We start from the raw sequence: 15,569 nt of genomic DNA on the forward strand, positions 1-15,569 counted from the left end.
TTAATTATTAATTGGGAGATTAATATGCAAGTTATGAAACTCATAATTCTTGGGTCTTAATAGTTTATGATTTTATTTCAATTGATCATGGGAGTGGCTTTGAGATATAGTTGTAGACATTATTTTGTATCTTGGGAGAGAATAATATAAACTTTAGAAGAATTATTTTTAGCAAAGTATGAGAGTTGATATCCCAATATGTCAACATTCATTGAACCAATTGAAGAATCCTAGTTCTCGGGTTGCTTTTCATTATTTATAAATCATTATTTTAATTGCTTATTAGTTTAATTTAGTTAATCACAACACACCAATTATCTCTACACACTTCTAGACATTAAGATATCATATAATTGAATTTATATTGATTTAGTCCTTTCCTGAGAATAAACTACACTAAATTACATAGCAATACTCGACTATGAAATTCATATGGAAAGAGAGAGGCGAAAACTGCGCAAATAAGAACAAATCATCCCACTGGCCATTCTATTTGTGGACAGCAGGAAGAAGAGGGACACAAAGAAGGAAGACTCATAGATTAGGATTATGTTCATTCTCTAAATATTTCAGATATTTTTTAATGAAAAATGTTAATATCAACATGAATCTCTTCCTTCTTTTTGTGTGATTGTCATAACTCTCTAGTTTATTTTTAGTATTATTTATGTTTACTCAAAATATTTGTTTAAACATGATCATAACTGGAACTGACTTTGTCTATCCTCATGCATCAACTAGTGTGTAAACATGTTATTCTCAGTGTTTACTCTGTTTGGTATTTATGTTATGATTTAAGATAACTTACTCTTCAACATTTATTAGTATTTAATCTTAATTAATCTGACTACTTCTTAGAAATGATAATTAGATTAGTCAAGTATGCACACTTTAAACTACTTAATAAATTTTTTATAGTATCAATCTATGATGTTATAATAAATAAACTGATTAAATTATGACACATATGGTATTTTACACCTGAGCTTTGTCACAGACAAATAACTTACTCTTCAACATTTGTTAGTATTTAATCTTAATTAATCTGACTACTTCTTAGAAATGATAATTAGATTAGTCAAGTATGCACACTTTAAACTACTTAATAAATTTTTTATAGTATCAATCTATGATGTTATAATAAATAAACTGATTAAATTATGACACATATGGTATTTTACACCTGAGCTTTGTCACAGACAAATAGAAGCCAAAACAAGTCTGACAATCAGCATTATCTTATCAGTTCAATCTTCAGAAGGATGTTGAACTAGACAAGTTCATTGTCACTTATGCTAAACAGAAGTAAATAACTTGACCTTAAAAGAGTAACATTAAGGCATCCCACTATAACCACCTTCTGATCTCCTCTTGTACCATAAGTGATCAAATTACAAAGAAATACTAGCCAAAAAATAGAAACAGTGAGTTGAGTGATATAATAAGCCTCTCTAAGCCAAAATAACCGGTATTTAATTCTTGAGTGCATACACTATTTGTCTCCTTAAAAGACACTAGTGGTCCAAGAGAAAATGTGTACTTGTCTCATGAAATTACATCACAAACCAATGGAGCTTAGTGTGAAGCACTGACTTACAAAAATGAGAGCACGTCACTTAAAACATCTTCTATTTACAGAAAAAAATTGTCAAAACTCAGTCTGACTAAGTTCTTCTTTAAAATGACAAAAAATTCTTTGTAATCAAGAAGCTCAACTTGCTTGCATCAAAATTAACAATAAATTAGTTTCATTACTAAGCCAAATATTCATGAAACACAATATTTGCATTGTGCTTTTCAACTCAGAACCTTCATTCAGATTTGGTTATTGGCTACATGATGAGGTAGACCTTGATGATGCCAATATAAAACCAAAGGTATCATCCCTCTTTAGTGAAGACCTTGGAAAATTTAGCACATTTTAGGTGCAAGTAGACTTGCAATGGCTACATGGTTTGAGAATGACATTTCTGAGGGGAAATCATTCAAATCCACTCCAATCTAAATGTAGGTTCAGCTTGACTGAACAACATCCCTCACAACTATTATCTAAGATGCACTTTATTGAAGTGTTGAGACAATAAGTAAAATTTTCTTGACTTATCCAAGACAGAAAATCCACAATTATGGTGGTCCCTTTCAAAGGTAACCAAGGTTTGAGAATGTTATCTGAGTGGAAGATACATTCAAATCCCTTATAGTTTACTGAAGCTTCATTAAAGTGAAGAACACACCCATATAACCACGAAAATTCTCCGATTTTAAATTATTCATTCTGTGAGTTCAACTGTTCATTTTAGAATATGAGGCATCTCATCTGTTGAAACTATGCCTTTCTTAAATTAAGATTGACGTGACTCTTATAATTATAGAGTCACAGCCCCAAATTCAATAATTCAATCTTGAAAATAGCCACATACAAACACTCAAACAGCTCACCTATTCTTCTCCTGAATGCCGGTTAAATACCAACTCTTCAAAATAATTCTACATTTCTTGAGATTCATGGATAAGTAATACATTGAAACTGATGCTTATCTGGGAAATTTGCTGGAACACTAGTCTCTCATTTCAGTCACCAGTATCTAAACTGTGCATTTAAAATCTTCAATCAATTTTCACATATTTTAACTATAATGACATCTTCAACTGCTATCTCATTTTCTATATCAATAGCTATCAATCAGCCATTTATAAGTGTTAGTCCATTAATGGCTAGCTTAATAGCACATTCATTGATAACTCAAATTATTACATCAACTGTTGTCTTATAGCTATTGAGACAGAAACATGTTGTACCTCTTGCACATGATCAAACAATTATTTGAACAATCCTAGGTCTGAGGGAAGGGAGTGAACATACTGAGAGTGAGAAGCTGCTTTTATAGAAGGAAAAAAGAGAGAAGTGTGAATAAGAGGCAAACTATTCTTCTAGCCTTGTAAGTGAGGTAGAGAGTTCCACCTTAGAAGGTGAGGGTGAGGGTGTGAGGTGTGTGAACCAGGGGAGCCCCTGATGCAAGAAAATAGAGAACATGAGAGCAATACAGGTACAACTGGAAGCAATATATTTATATATATATATATTCTTGGTGATGACATCAGAGAGTATGCTACAAATTCGATGACAATCTATCACACTCTAGCTGCAAACAATCCGGACTCTAAGGAGAAGGGTATCTTCTAAGATCATCAAGAGAACACAAAATTCTTGATACAAATTCAAACCCTTGATGTTAAAAAAAAGGGGGAGAAGTCTATAGTTCTAACTGAGGAGAAGTATATAACTCTAACTGAGGGAGAGCAAGAAGTCTGCAGCTCTAAACTCTAACTGAGGGTGTGCAAGAAGTCTACAGCTCTAACAAGCAAGTGTCATCAACCTAAGTGGGATCAAAGAATCAACAAAAAAAAGAAAAATCATTAGAAGGACATTAGATACATCAACTAAGGGGGAGTAAAGACCAAAGTCTTTCCAATACTTAAAAGTTATGAACTAGCTAAAGTTGCAGACTTGTACACACAATGAGTTGTTGACAATTCAGTCGTCAACCACTTAGATGAAACTGGCCACAGAACTAGAGTTATAACTGAAAGCTGACAAGAACTCAACAAGCCCAAGGGAAAAATGATAAGAACAGTTTCAAGGAATAAAGGAAATTCAATTGTTACTTATAATTCGGTTAAATATGAATGAATCAATCATATTAACTACTGAATTTAATGAGGATCCAGTTCTGTCTAATAAAGAGCCTGCCAATCCCAAGAAAAGTATGTTACGATTCTCTTTTCTAAAAAGGGCTTGAAGGCCATCAATAACAAGAAAGTTTCAGACAAACCAATCTTCAAAGATAAAAATCTCATAATCCAATGAAGAAGGCTGAGGACAATGACTCAATCATGTGTCCAGCTAACAGTAATGAGCATTCTCCTAAACAAACTTCATCTAAACAAGATCCATGGAGTTAGAAAATTGTATTCCACCTCAAAATTGTCTGTTAGGCCAGTGTTTGACCATAAAAAGGAATCAAGAATATCACATCTTGAAAAAAGGATACTCGCTCTTGACAAGAAGACATGCTTAGGCTTAACAAAAGTTGGAAAACTTAATTTCACTTTCTGAAGTCTATTACTTCAGAGAATCAATGAAGATCCAACATTTCTCTTGAAGAATCTAACTGTCAAGATGAAGGATGAAGAGATCTTTTCTAAAAAGACAGATTGGAATATCAAATAGCAAAGAAATCTGAAAGAAATTACTCTCTCGTCTGCTCAGACTAAAGGAGCTACTTTCAGAGTAACATCTTTTCCTAAAATCTATTTTCTTGTATACTCCATGTATCAGTAACTTAACATAACACAATTATGCACTTTTAATATATATAAGTCAGAATGTGTTCTGTTATCATCAAAATTTTAATTTATGGCTATTATTCTATTAGTCATAAATTGGGGAAGATTGTTAGGAATCAAGTCTAAATCATGATGATAAACAAATCACATTACATAATTATGTTAAGACAAAGTGTAGCCTTCAACGGCTAGCCATCTTAAGGGTTAGCCGTTGAAGGAGTTGCCTATCAACTGATGAGGATTGTGCAACACTTTCTTATGAGATTCTTTGTTTTAGATAGCAATGTTATTATTCATTCAGAATTCATTTGGACTCAATGGATAATCTTGAATAGGGTGGCTAATTGTAAATACTCGATTTCATGCACTGCCAACTGCTAAATGAAGATACAACATCAATGACTAGCAATATCAACCCACCAACGGCTAATAAAGTGATTGTCAATGACTAAGTATGACAGCGCCTAGACATTGGTCAAGTCTCAAGTCTGACAAAGCACATGGGCTGATGGGAATCTCAGTAAAGAAAATGGAAGCCAAGACAAACTTTGCATGTGATCTTGGATTCTAAAGAAAAAGAAACATTTCATTTTCATGAATGACAAATTGAAGGGATATTCAAAGTAATATATCAAGATATAATATAGCCTCATTTGTCAAGTTTCACGGGAAATAGAATGAAGAAGCAATCTTGTTGGAACTCGAAGACTGTGTCATGTGTTGTCTAGCAAGTATTGTAACTTGTGATTTATAAACCAAGTAGTAGCAGATGTTTCACTTAAGAAATATGTTTTATATTTTCATAGAGCTAAAGAATGAGGGATTTTTCTCTAAGTGAAATACTGTACACCGAAGTGAAATACTGTAAACCGAAACTGTGAGATTATTTTTGTTATTGTAACAGATTATTTTTTCAAAAAAAAAATCTCAGGTACCAAGTCGAAAAACAAACCACCTGGAAATTTTCAACTTCCCTCCCCATTTCTATAAATTAACCTAAATTGATTGTTAGTGGATAACAATACGCATTCTAGTAATGCGTATTCTTTGTTTAAATTTTAAAACTCGAATACGTATCTCCAAGGTGGGTATTTTGGACGGACACTTCCGTCGATCAGTATTTTGATTTTTTAGCCTTAAGTAAATCAAATTGTAATTAAATTATAAATAAATTTAGCTCAAACTGATTGACTGACCTGAAATCTAACCAAACAACGCATTTGAGGTTGGGTCAGCCCTCAAAATATTAAGACCCAATGCGAAATTATTCGATGGGCCCTTCTACAAAAAATTATTTAAAATATTATAAATAAAACTAATTTTTTGTAGGATTACAAATATACGTAAATTTTATGTATATGAACAGTTAGGGGGTGTTTGGTTCAATAAATCTGGGTATGAGGTATGGGGTTGGAATGGAGAAAACCCATACTAGGTGTTTGGTTAAAAATTTTTTGTTTTAAAACCCATTCGTGAAACCCATGAGGTATGGGGTTTAGAAACCCGTGTGAATAGGTGGGTATGAGCTAAATCAAACTCTTGGGTATCATTTTCATTATTTTCTCTAGTCTTTCTTTTTAACTAAAGTATAATTATTTTTTAGCTCTAGTTTTAATATTGATGAATAAAAAATGTGAATGTATATTTAATTTTCTTAAATACTACGTAAAAATATTTATAAACTCATATTTTAATAAGAAAAATTATCAAAAATACTAGCTTTTTTTATTTATTTCTTTTTGCAATTTTACTATCCTCTAATTTTTTTAGCAAAAATATAGAATCAACCAAAATCAAGCAGACATACAATTAGTTGAATCAAGTTTTTTTTTGTTGCATTTGAGGTTACATGGAGTGACATAAATTCGTCGAAAATTGCATCTAATTGAATCAATTTGCATTAAACAGTATTTTCGTAAAAAATTTGGAAAATAGCATTTTTTTTAAATAAAAAAGTATTTTTGCAATTTTTAAAAAAAATTATAGTATATTTGTAAAAATATCTTTAGCCTTAGGTATTTTTCAAAAAAAATTATATTTTTAGCCTTACTAATTATGATTGTCAAGTGATCGTGTATAATTTTAGATTTTAATAATAAAATAATGAATTAACAAAAAATAATAATTATATGTCTTTTGATTGTTGATTCCAATTAGTTTATCAAAGAGATATATTCTTATCTTATTTTGAACCAAACAGGTGATATCCAGTATCAAGTTCCAAACCAATACCAGCACCCGATTCCTGATTTCAACCCGATACCACCCAACAAACCAAACGATCCCTTAAAGTATTAATTGCAATTATAAGAATAGAGATTATTGTAAACATACTTATTATAGTCTACTACATGCGATTAGACTTTTTAAAGTATATAGTGAACTTGATCGTAATTTTAAAATTGTATGAGATCATTAAAAAATATAAATTTAGTTATAATTCAAATGCAAAAAACATTTATTTTTGCGGTAAGGCCTCAAATTCTGTCAAAAAAAGTCGATATGAATTAATGACAACGAAAGTGAAAGAGTTGTTATATTTGTGAGAATACAAAATTGATGTGATCATCTTTCACATAGTTAAATTTGCATATTAATATGAAAAACAATATAAAACTTTTGGGTCTCTTGTACTCCCTCCGTCCTGATTTATTTATCTTGTTTGATTTTTGATGGTCAAATTGACCCAAATTTGATCATAAATATAAGCTTATTATTTCATTATTCTGAAAAACCGAAATATATATTGAAGTAGATTAAACATACTTTCTAATAATATAATATTTATAAATATTTTCAATAATGTGCTATATGTAATTTTAAGAAGTTGGGTTAATTTTAGCACAAAAATCAAACAGTACAGATAAATCTGGATGAAGAGAGTATATGATTTGAGCCACAAATGCGTGTGGACGTCAAGTCTCTGACTGGTAAACTGGAGTGAACAACATGAAGAAGCAACTAACAAGGATATGCATGTGCATTGACTAAGTACTGATCATCCTGCCAAATTTTAATCCCATATATATGATCCCAGATAGCAGTACTGTTTTCATAAATTGCAAATTAATACTGAGCTATTTATATTTGATAGTAGTTTACTATAAATATATGGCAGGAGCTACCAAGGTAGAGAAATACAGGTCTTTTTTGGATGCAGAGAATGTGAAAGACGTTCAATGGAGATTTGGAACTCCTCCGAACTATGATGTTGTTGACAAACTTTTTGAAGAAGGCCGAACTAAGGTAATTTTCACATTTTTACTACTCATAGTCTTGTATTGATGATGAAAGTGAAGAAGATAAGTGGTTGATAGAATGTAAGTCAAGGATTCAACATTTTTTGTCGGCCAAGCCAATAAATTGTCATTGGTCTTTCCCTCGATATTGTCATCATCGTCGTGACTGTCTCTTTTAAAATATTATTCTCTGATGAGTGATTGAAAAGTATTATGTTTCTGTGTAGTTATGGCCAGCAGGTTCGTTGGAAGAGAAAGTGCAGAACATTGTGAAGACATGGGAGATGGAGATGTTTCATAAAACCCGACCAGAAGATTTCAGAACTGTTGATCCAGAGAAGTTTACTCTATGCGTTAATGGTAAAGTTGCAAAGCCAGTTCTAGATTGGTTTGTAAGCACGCTATGTTCCATTTGTAATGGCTAGCTTCAATTCATGTTGTGTGCAGCGTGCAATATTATTTTTGTAAATATTTGAAAAGCTTTTTCCACAAAAAATTGCTCTGGACGTTGCCAACCTGCGACTCAACATAATTCTAAAAGATGGCTAAAGAATAAAGTCAAAAGTTGGCTACGTTTTCTGAATAAAGTAACTTGTTGTATTCTCTAGGAAGGCAAGGCCTGACAATGGGAGAGATAGTAAAAATTAATGGGGGATACAATGCTATGCTACAAACACGATTGCCAGAACATTATCGCGTCTACAATCCAGCTGAGGAATCAGCTGATTCATCTCATTTTGTGTTCACCACAGCATTTCCTCGAGGATTTGCACTTGAGATTCTCCAAGTTTATGCAGGACCACCTGTGATCGTGTACAAGTTTAGACACTGGGGTTTTATGCAAGGTCATTTTAAAGGCCATGTCCCAACTGGAGAAAAAGCAGAATTTCAGGGAATTGCCATTTTTGAGGTACATTATATCGATCATTACCACTGTCATCCCGAATCCTGCTGATAGGGGAGCCTTGTACACTGAATCAGACTTTAGCATTTTTATTTTCATGGTCTTGAATCATGTTATTTTACCACCATATCTTGTACCATATGTAATTAAAATTGATAAACAAAAGTATTTGTCAAACAGTTGGATGAAAACTCAAAGATCGTCAAGGTGGAGCTTTTTTATGATAGGGGAGAGCTTCTTGGAGGTCTGGTGAAAGGCGAAAAGACTAATGATTCTTCTAGTGGAATGGCTTCAAGCTGCCCTGTTATGAGAACAGGATAAGAAATTTGTGATCACCAATCAAGTTCAATATTGAATTGTGTAGAAAGTTTTTGATTATTCTATAATTATCAATAATGCATCTTCATAATTTGTATTACATGTAGTTTGTACTACAGCAAATTATGCAATTTCGCAGTTTCCTAAATGATCTTTAGTGCCAACCTGTAATTATGGTAGTTAGTACTAAACGTTAAAATCAACAGAATTACTCAAATTGACACACAGTGAAACCGGTCAAATTTAATCAGCATTTTTTGTCTTTAAAATATTTAAGCCGAAAGGATAGCAGGCAATTCGGTTTGATATGCTGTTGCCATTTGGACAGCTTGTTCCATCTCAAAGTTTCCATTTGTTAGAATATCCATTCATATAGCTTAGTTTACACGATTACTGCATTGTAGTAACCGTCATGACAGTCATCTTCTCTACTTATCATATATATGATAAGTTGAGAAATGCTTTATTTTATGTTAAAATGCTTTCATGCATATATCCAGCTTGACTTTCACAATTTTATGTTTGGAAGTACATTTTCAAGCTTTATTCGCATTAATTTTTCTGATTTCTTCTTCTACAATATTTTGAAACCTGGAACTGGAAAGGTTGAATCTTGTTCACAGAATTCCAGACACTTTGGAAAAGATTTCGATCAAGAAAACCGGTGATCACGAACTTCACATCACCCTAGCTTTCAGGGTTCTTCTGTTGTTGCATGCATCAACCTCTAGCTCTTACAGTCATACCATTAAGATGATTCACTTACCTAGCCATACATTTTCCGTGTACATTTTTTCACATACCAACATTAACATCACTATTTGCCCCAGTATTTTTTCATTTCATCCATATTAAACTCAAACCTAGTACCAGACAACCCATAAAACAGCTAGGAGGACAATATCTACATAAGAAATGTCAAATATCTTTCAAACAATGCACAACCACTTTTAGATTCTGCTTTCTGCACTTGTATTCCATTATTTTACCATGCCTCAATCATCATCTGTAGGTTCACCGCAACACGCTAAAACAGCAGCTTCTGAGGTGGACTACAACCAACCACTTGCTTTTGTTCATACAACAATATCTGGGGCTGGCCGGCTTCTCCCTTCATCTAGCCACTGGAACTCCATAGAAATTGACTATAACATCTTACCTCAATCAAGCGGGCCTTCAGGATATGAATCACTCCCTTCAAAATTTTCTAAATCCTATGATTTTAATCTCATTGTCACTGATAAGACACACTTGAGACGTTGCGTTTATGCTACAGCTTCTGTTTTTCTTGTTATTGCCCTTTGCTTCTTCTTGTTACATTTTGTTCCATTGCACAAGCACCGTAACCATCGCTCTGTCAAGAATCTTACACTTGCTGTAAATCAAGCACTTGTCTTCTTTGATGCTCAAAAGTGTAATATAAAAAATACCATGTTTTTTCTATGTATGTGAAACACAAAAAAATCTGCTTTCCTAATTAGTTAGAACTTTACTTTTTTCAGCTGGGGTTCTTCCGAAAAACAATTTGGTAAGATTCCGTGGTGATTCTGGTTTAAAAGATGGCAATAGTAGCACTACGAACGTTGATCTTGTGGGCGGATTTTATGATTCTGGGAACAACATCAAATTTAGCTTGTCAACAGCTTATACAACAACTTTATTGAGCTGGACTGTGATCGAGTATCATGAGAAATATGATGATATAGCCGAACTTGAACATATAAAAGACATCATAAAATGGGGAAGTGACTATTTGCTCAAGGCCTTCGTTCCTCGAAATTCAAGTACTTCTAGTCCAACTAAAATTTATTCGCAGGTATGCTGAACTTATTTGAAAAAAGATCCCCTTTGAGATCTCGTACCATTTACTATTCAGGATTATGTAAAATTTTCATTTCTTAGGTTGGGGGTGCTTTTTCATTTCTTAGGTTGGGGGTGCTAGTAATGATGCTAAGGTTGAGAATGATATAAACTGTTGGCAAAGACCAGAAGACATGCGTTACGAAAGGCATGTATCAGTTTGTGATAGTACTGCTGCAGATTTAGCAGGGGAAATTGTTGCAGCATTCTCAGCAGCGTCATTAGTATTTAAGAATGACAAAGTTTATGCTGGAAAACTAATAAAAGCCGCTGAGGCATTGTTTGATGTTGCTAGTAAAAATAGCACAAGCCATATACAAGGAATGTACACTAGCAGTGATTGTGGCAAACAAGCCAGTGAGTTTTACAATTCTTCAGGGTTCAAAGACGAGTTGATATGGGGTGGAGCTTGGTTATTTTTTTCTACCGGGAACAAAACTTACCTTGATTATGCCACCATAAATTTTGATGCAGCGGTGCAAGAAGAATTGTCCTCTGAAAAAGGAATCTTTTATTGGAATAATAAGCTCACTGCTACTATGGTATATGATCTAATTTTTAAGTCTTTTTTCCTTAATGATCCGGAAAAGTAAGTATGACTTGTAAGCTTCGAAAATCAAGCATTTTTGTGGTGGGAATGTACAGAATCTGTGTTGATTCTTGACATTATTTTGTAATTGTTGTTTTTCTAGATTTTGCTAACAAGACTTAGATTCTTCCTTGACCTGGGATACCCTTATGAAGATGCATTTGGATCATCAACCAATAGGACGGACTTGCTCATGTGTTCGTATCTCGACAAACTGCAATTTAATATGACAGAGGGTAAATTATTTGTGGATTTGCTACTTTTGTTGAAGCTTGAATTGTGCTCAACTAATCCATTTGATTATGAATCAGACTTCTTTTGATGTCATGTAGGTGGTTTGATCCTCTTGAAACCCAAATATGGTGCACCACTACCATATGCTGCAACAGCATCTTTTCTGAGTAAATTGTATAGCGATTATCTTGATCTCTTGCGCAGATCTGGTAGCAGTTGTGCAGGCACTGTATTCACATTGGATAAATTGAGAAATTTCTCAAGGTCTCAGGTAAGTGTTCCTCAATTTTTACTACATATATGTTCTTAGAAGGCCTCATTTGTAAGTTAGCAAAGTTGTCAACCCCTTAACATGAATTTTAGTGTACGGAGGAGATATTACAATCATAATCTCTTTATTCTCTTCAACCAATTTTGTTTCAGGTTGATTATATACTTGGAGATAATCCAATGAAGATGAGCTATATTGTTGGATTTGGAGATGAGTATCCAACACATGTTCACCACAGAGGTGCATCCATACCCTGGGATCACAAAGGATATTCGTGTGCACAAGGAGATAAATGGCTGAATGCCAAAGAACCAAATCCGAATCAGATTTTAGGAGCCATGGTCGGAGGTCCCGACCAAAGTGACATATTCTTTGATTACAGAGATAAGCCATGGTTTACAGAGCCCACAATTTCTGGCAATGCTGGTTTACTAGCAGCGCTCATAGCACATCATGACTCTCTGCTTACCTCTCGTGATAAGTTCAATGCATCTAGCTCAAATGGCCTCAATTTAGGGATAGACATGATGGGCATTTTTCAAAATATTCATCTACTTCCTTGAGATGTGCATTACATATTCCTTGAAATGTTAGCGGAAGGAAACATGCATAAGCACCCTAGAAATTAAGATGTCAAAACATTTTCGCTCGATGATTCTAGAGTTTATACTATTAACAATAACTCAGATGTTTATGCTTCGTGCCTGATTCTATTATCCAGCTCTCTAATTTATTTTTTAGAAAGTGCCTTCAAATTCTTTATTGGTACTTCATAGCCTATGCTTTGTTGAATACCCCCTGTAACATAAAGCTCGTATGTTGATCAAGTTTAAAATAGATAGATCTGCAATGCTCTATGGTGAAAACTATAAAAGATACAGAATATTTTAAAAGGTTTTACAGTAAATTTTCTGAAAATACAGCATATTTACAATTACATCACCAGAAAAGGTCTTACTAAAATTGCAACTATTGCTTAACAGAGCAAAATGTTTCGCATTGCAACGAACGTTTTACATTGTATACTATTCCTAATCAGAAGGTGATTCACATACTTATATACAACACAGGATAATATGGGACATCACTCTAAGCAAAACTGAACTATCTACAGCATTTTGGTTTCTTTTCATTCTTTCTCTTGCATCTTCAGGGAGACTTCATGTTATCCAAGTTGAATGTTATCTGCAAGATATCAGATAGGATTTCAACACTGACAACGTTAATTGCACTTGTATTTGACCAATCAAATGAAGGATCCACATACCGAAATCGAGTGTATTTTGTCAAGGAAAGGCACAAGTAGTGAAACAAATGTGTCCATTTCTTCTTTAAGTCTGTCACTGTCTTCTCTATTGGACATGAGAATGGTAAGAAATGCTTTTTTGTCAGGCACCAGTTTGAGAGCTACCTGAAAAACCATAAATTAGTCCACTTAAATTTGACCTACTAAATATGTCACTGCATGGCGTTCAAGTAAAATTCAAAAAATAAAGTTTTCCGTTCTAAAGGATAATTTCGGACCAGAGGCAGCTACTGCAAATTTGCAAAAGAAACACCGCGAGTAAATACATGAAGCTTGAGAAAACAAGGAATAAATTAAAGAGATTCGGTTGTAATTTAATGCTCAGACACTCGGTAAATAAGTTATAGCAAAGTAATAGAGAAGCAAGTAAAGCAAGAAGTTTTCTTGAACAACATTTTGCAAGCATTAGTGCATTACACAAGACACTATTTCAAGAAAAAAAAAAGGAGTAATGTGATTGCATGCACATTACTAACAAATAGCTTTTTCCCTCAGAAAATTGAATGGTTACCTTGTAAGCAGTTGAAGTGATCCATCCATGCCATGGTTTTAAAGTGATAATATATGCTTCTTCTACAGCTCGCTCCATTTTAAGCTCAGAATCCTTCAGTAATAACCGCAACAATGTCACTGTAAAATTAAGAGATCTGCCAAGTAAAACATATAGTTGTTATAAAATTGCTCATCAGCCATTAATATATACTACACAAATACACATTTAGATGTTTTTTTTTTAATTACTGGTATGTGCCAAGAGTTAATTTTATACTAGCTGATAGTAATACATATATTTACAAACCAGGTTCTTTGACACTTGTAATTTATTTCCCTATATTAGCATGAATTCCTTTAAATCCCTAACAGAATATGCTTCTATCTATAATTTGAAAAGCTGCAAACAACTCAACTATAGTATACAAGGAGTTAGCAAAGTTCATTAGTCAACTAACCACATGTAACATGCCATGGGACATGGGTCCTAAATTTATGCACCAGTATATCATTTATTTATTTTAGTAAAGTAATTGGCGAAGTGGTTAAGAGCTTAATTGGAAGAGATACGTTACAAAAACAAAATTAAAATGTCGAATCCTTCAAGTCTACTTTGTTGTGAACAGTTTAGTGTTCCATATACATGAGGTAAAAATAGCTATCAGAGACAAACCAAACTTGGAGAATTAAAAAAAAGGAGTTGTATACAATGTAAAAAATGAACTTAATATATAGTAGTACCTGGTAAGCCATACAAATGCTCTGCTGCAGCTGGCAACATGTCTTGCAGAGACTTCATTTTTTTCTTTTTTCAAGATCTCCACCACATTGGAATATAGTAAAGGATTTGATTCCTGAAACTTCTCCAATCTCTGGAAATGAAATAGAACAACATTACAATTTACTATTGGTCCTCACATATGTGGACAAAGAAGGGTGAAAATGTCCTAAACATTTGTATCAGAAAAGACAAAAGGGAAGAAGTGTGTTTCTCACACACCATGAGAAAAACAAGAAACTATTTTTATAAAAATTTTAGACAGGCGACAATATGGCCTAATAATTAAGCAAAGTTTTGTTTCTATTTACCTGTATATTCTGATGGATGTCTTGTCTCAAAACAGCCATTGTTGGCCCAATCTTATCTGCAACAAGAACATAAAAATTAATATAATTGAAAGATGAAGACAAGAAAAGTAAAACGGAATACATGAACATGACTCTCACACAGACGCCGAGAGAGAGAGAGAGAGAACGAGAGAGAGAGAGAGAGAGAGAGAGAGAGAGAGAGCAGACGAGAGAGAGAGAGACCGAGAACTTGAAGAACCATATTGCAGAGAAAAAGAAACGGTTTGAGGGGTATATGTGCAGCAGCATTTTGAACTTGATCATCAACAGGCTGAACTTTCAAAGCCTCCTTAGAGAACTCTTCAATGGCAGACCTTAATTCTGATCTCATCTTCAGCTCCATCTCCATCTCTCTCCTCCTTTTCATCACAATCTCTCTTTTTTTTTATCCTTAATTTGTTACTAGTCTCTCTTTATATACAGAAAAATACTAAATATATTAAGACATGTTCAAGTACTTCAAGTATTATTCTATTTGGATATAGTAAAATATATTTATGTGCATAAATTTGCACAAATAAGAACCTGTAAGAACTCCAGATTCCTTCTGAAGAACCCTTATTGGCAAATCAACTTCTGTGCAATGAATTACTCCATAAAATTTTATATTATTTTCTTCCTTATCCAATTTTCTTGTATTAGACATATGATAGTGACCTTTGTTTTGACCTTGATATTATCAGATATCTTCTGGGCCTTGTTTAGTGCAACTATTCATATTTTATATCTGACTAAATGGGAACTGACACCATTCTATTTATACTGTAGAATCTCCGGTAATATACAAAATACAACGGTATTATTAGTGAATACAATCTGCGATTAATACATATAAATTAAATAAGTGTGAGAATGAGTAAACGAATCAAACAGAGAAAGAA

The 15,569-nt window shown here is 33.3% G+C and overlaps 3 protein-coding genes across 5 annotated transcripts; 2 read left to right on the plus strand and 1 right to left on the minus strand.

Moving 5' to 3' along the window:
• The first annotated feature begins 7,344 nt into the window (after positions 1-7,344).
• Positions 7,345-8,908, plus strand: LOC141712907 (pathogen-related protein-like). Its single transcript, XM_074516033.1, has 4 exons — positions 7,345-7,593; positions 7,814-7,946; positions 8,195-8,496; positions 8,671-8,908. The coding sequence occupies exons 1-4, from the start codon at positions 7,375-7,377 to the stop codon at positions 8,809-8,811; spliced, it is 795 nt and encodes a 264-aa protein (XP_074372134.1). The 5' UTR covers positions 7,345-7,374; the 3' UTR covers positions 8,812-8,908.
• Positions 8,909-9,052: 144 nt separating this feature from the next.
• Positions 9,053-12,477, plus strand: LOC141712906 (endoglucanase 10-like). The gene is made up of 6 exons (XM_074516032.1): positions 9,053-10,222; positions 10,311-10,624; positions 10,737-11,210; positions 11,361-11,493; positions 11,590-11,762; positions 11,915-12,477. Exons 1-6 carry the CDS (start codon positions 9,799-9,801, stop codon positions 12,323-12,325), a joined length of 1,929 nt encoding a protein of 642 aa, XP_074372133.1. The 5' UTR covers positions 9,053-9,798; the 3' UTR covers positions 12,326-12,477.
• A 219-nt stretch (positions 12,478-12,696) lies between these two features.
• On the minus strand, positions 12,697-15,349 carry LOC141712908 (glycolipid transfer protein 2-like). Of its 3 annotated transcripts, none has more exons than XM_074516037.1 (6): positions 15,214-15,349; positions 14,650-14,705; positions 14,302-14,432; positions 13,580-13,715; positions 13,030-13,173; positions 12,697-12,947 (listed from the first exon to the last, which is right to left on the minus strand). In XM_074516037.1, exons 1-6 carry the CDS (start codon positions 15,332-15,334, stop codon positions 12,912-12,914), a joined length of 624 nt encoding a protein of 207 aa, XP_074372138.1. In that variant the 5' UTR covers positions 15,335-15,349; the 3' UTR covers positions 12,697-12,911. The 3 variants fall into 3 exon arrangements, with proteins under 3 accessions (XP_074372138.1, XP_074372137.1, XP_074372135.1); XM_074516036.1 differs by having other exon boundaries at positions 13,030-13,169; positions 14,872-15,283; XM_074516034.1 differs by having other exon boundaries at positions 14,872-15,278.
• Positions 15,350-15,569: the final 220 nt, after the last annotated feature.

The sequence above is a fragment of the Apium graveolens genome, chromosome 3 (genome assembly GCF_009905375.1).
Source record: "Apium graveolens cultivar Ventura chromosome 3, ASM990537v1, whole genome shotgun sequence".
Classification (NCBI taxonomy): Eukaryota; Viridiplantae; Streptophyta; class Magnoliopsida; order Apiales; family Apiaceae; genus Apium; species Apium graveolens.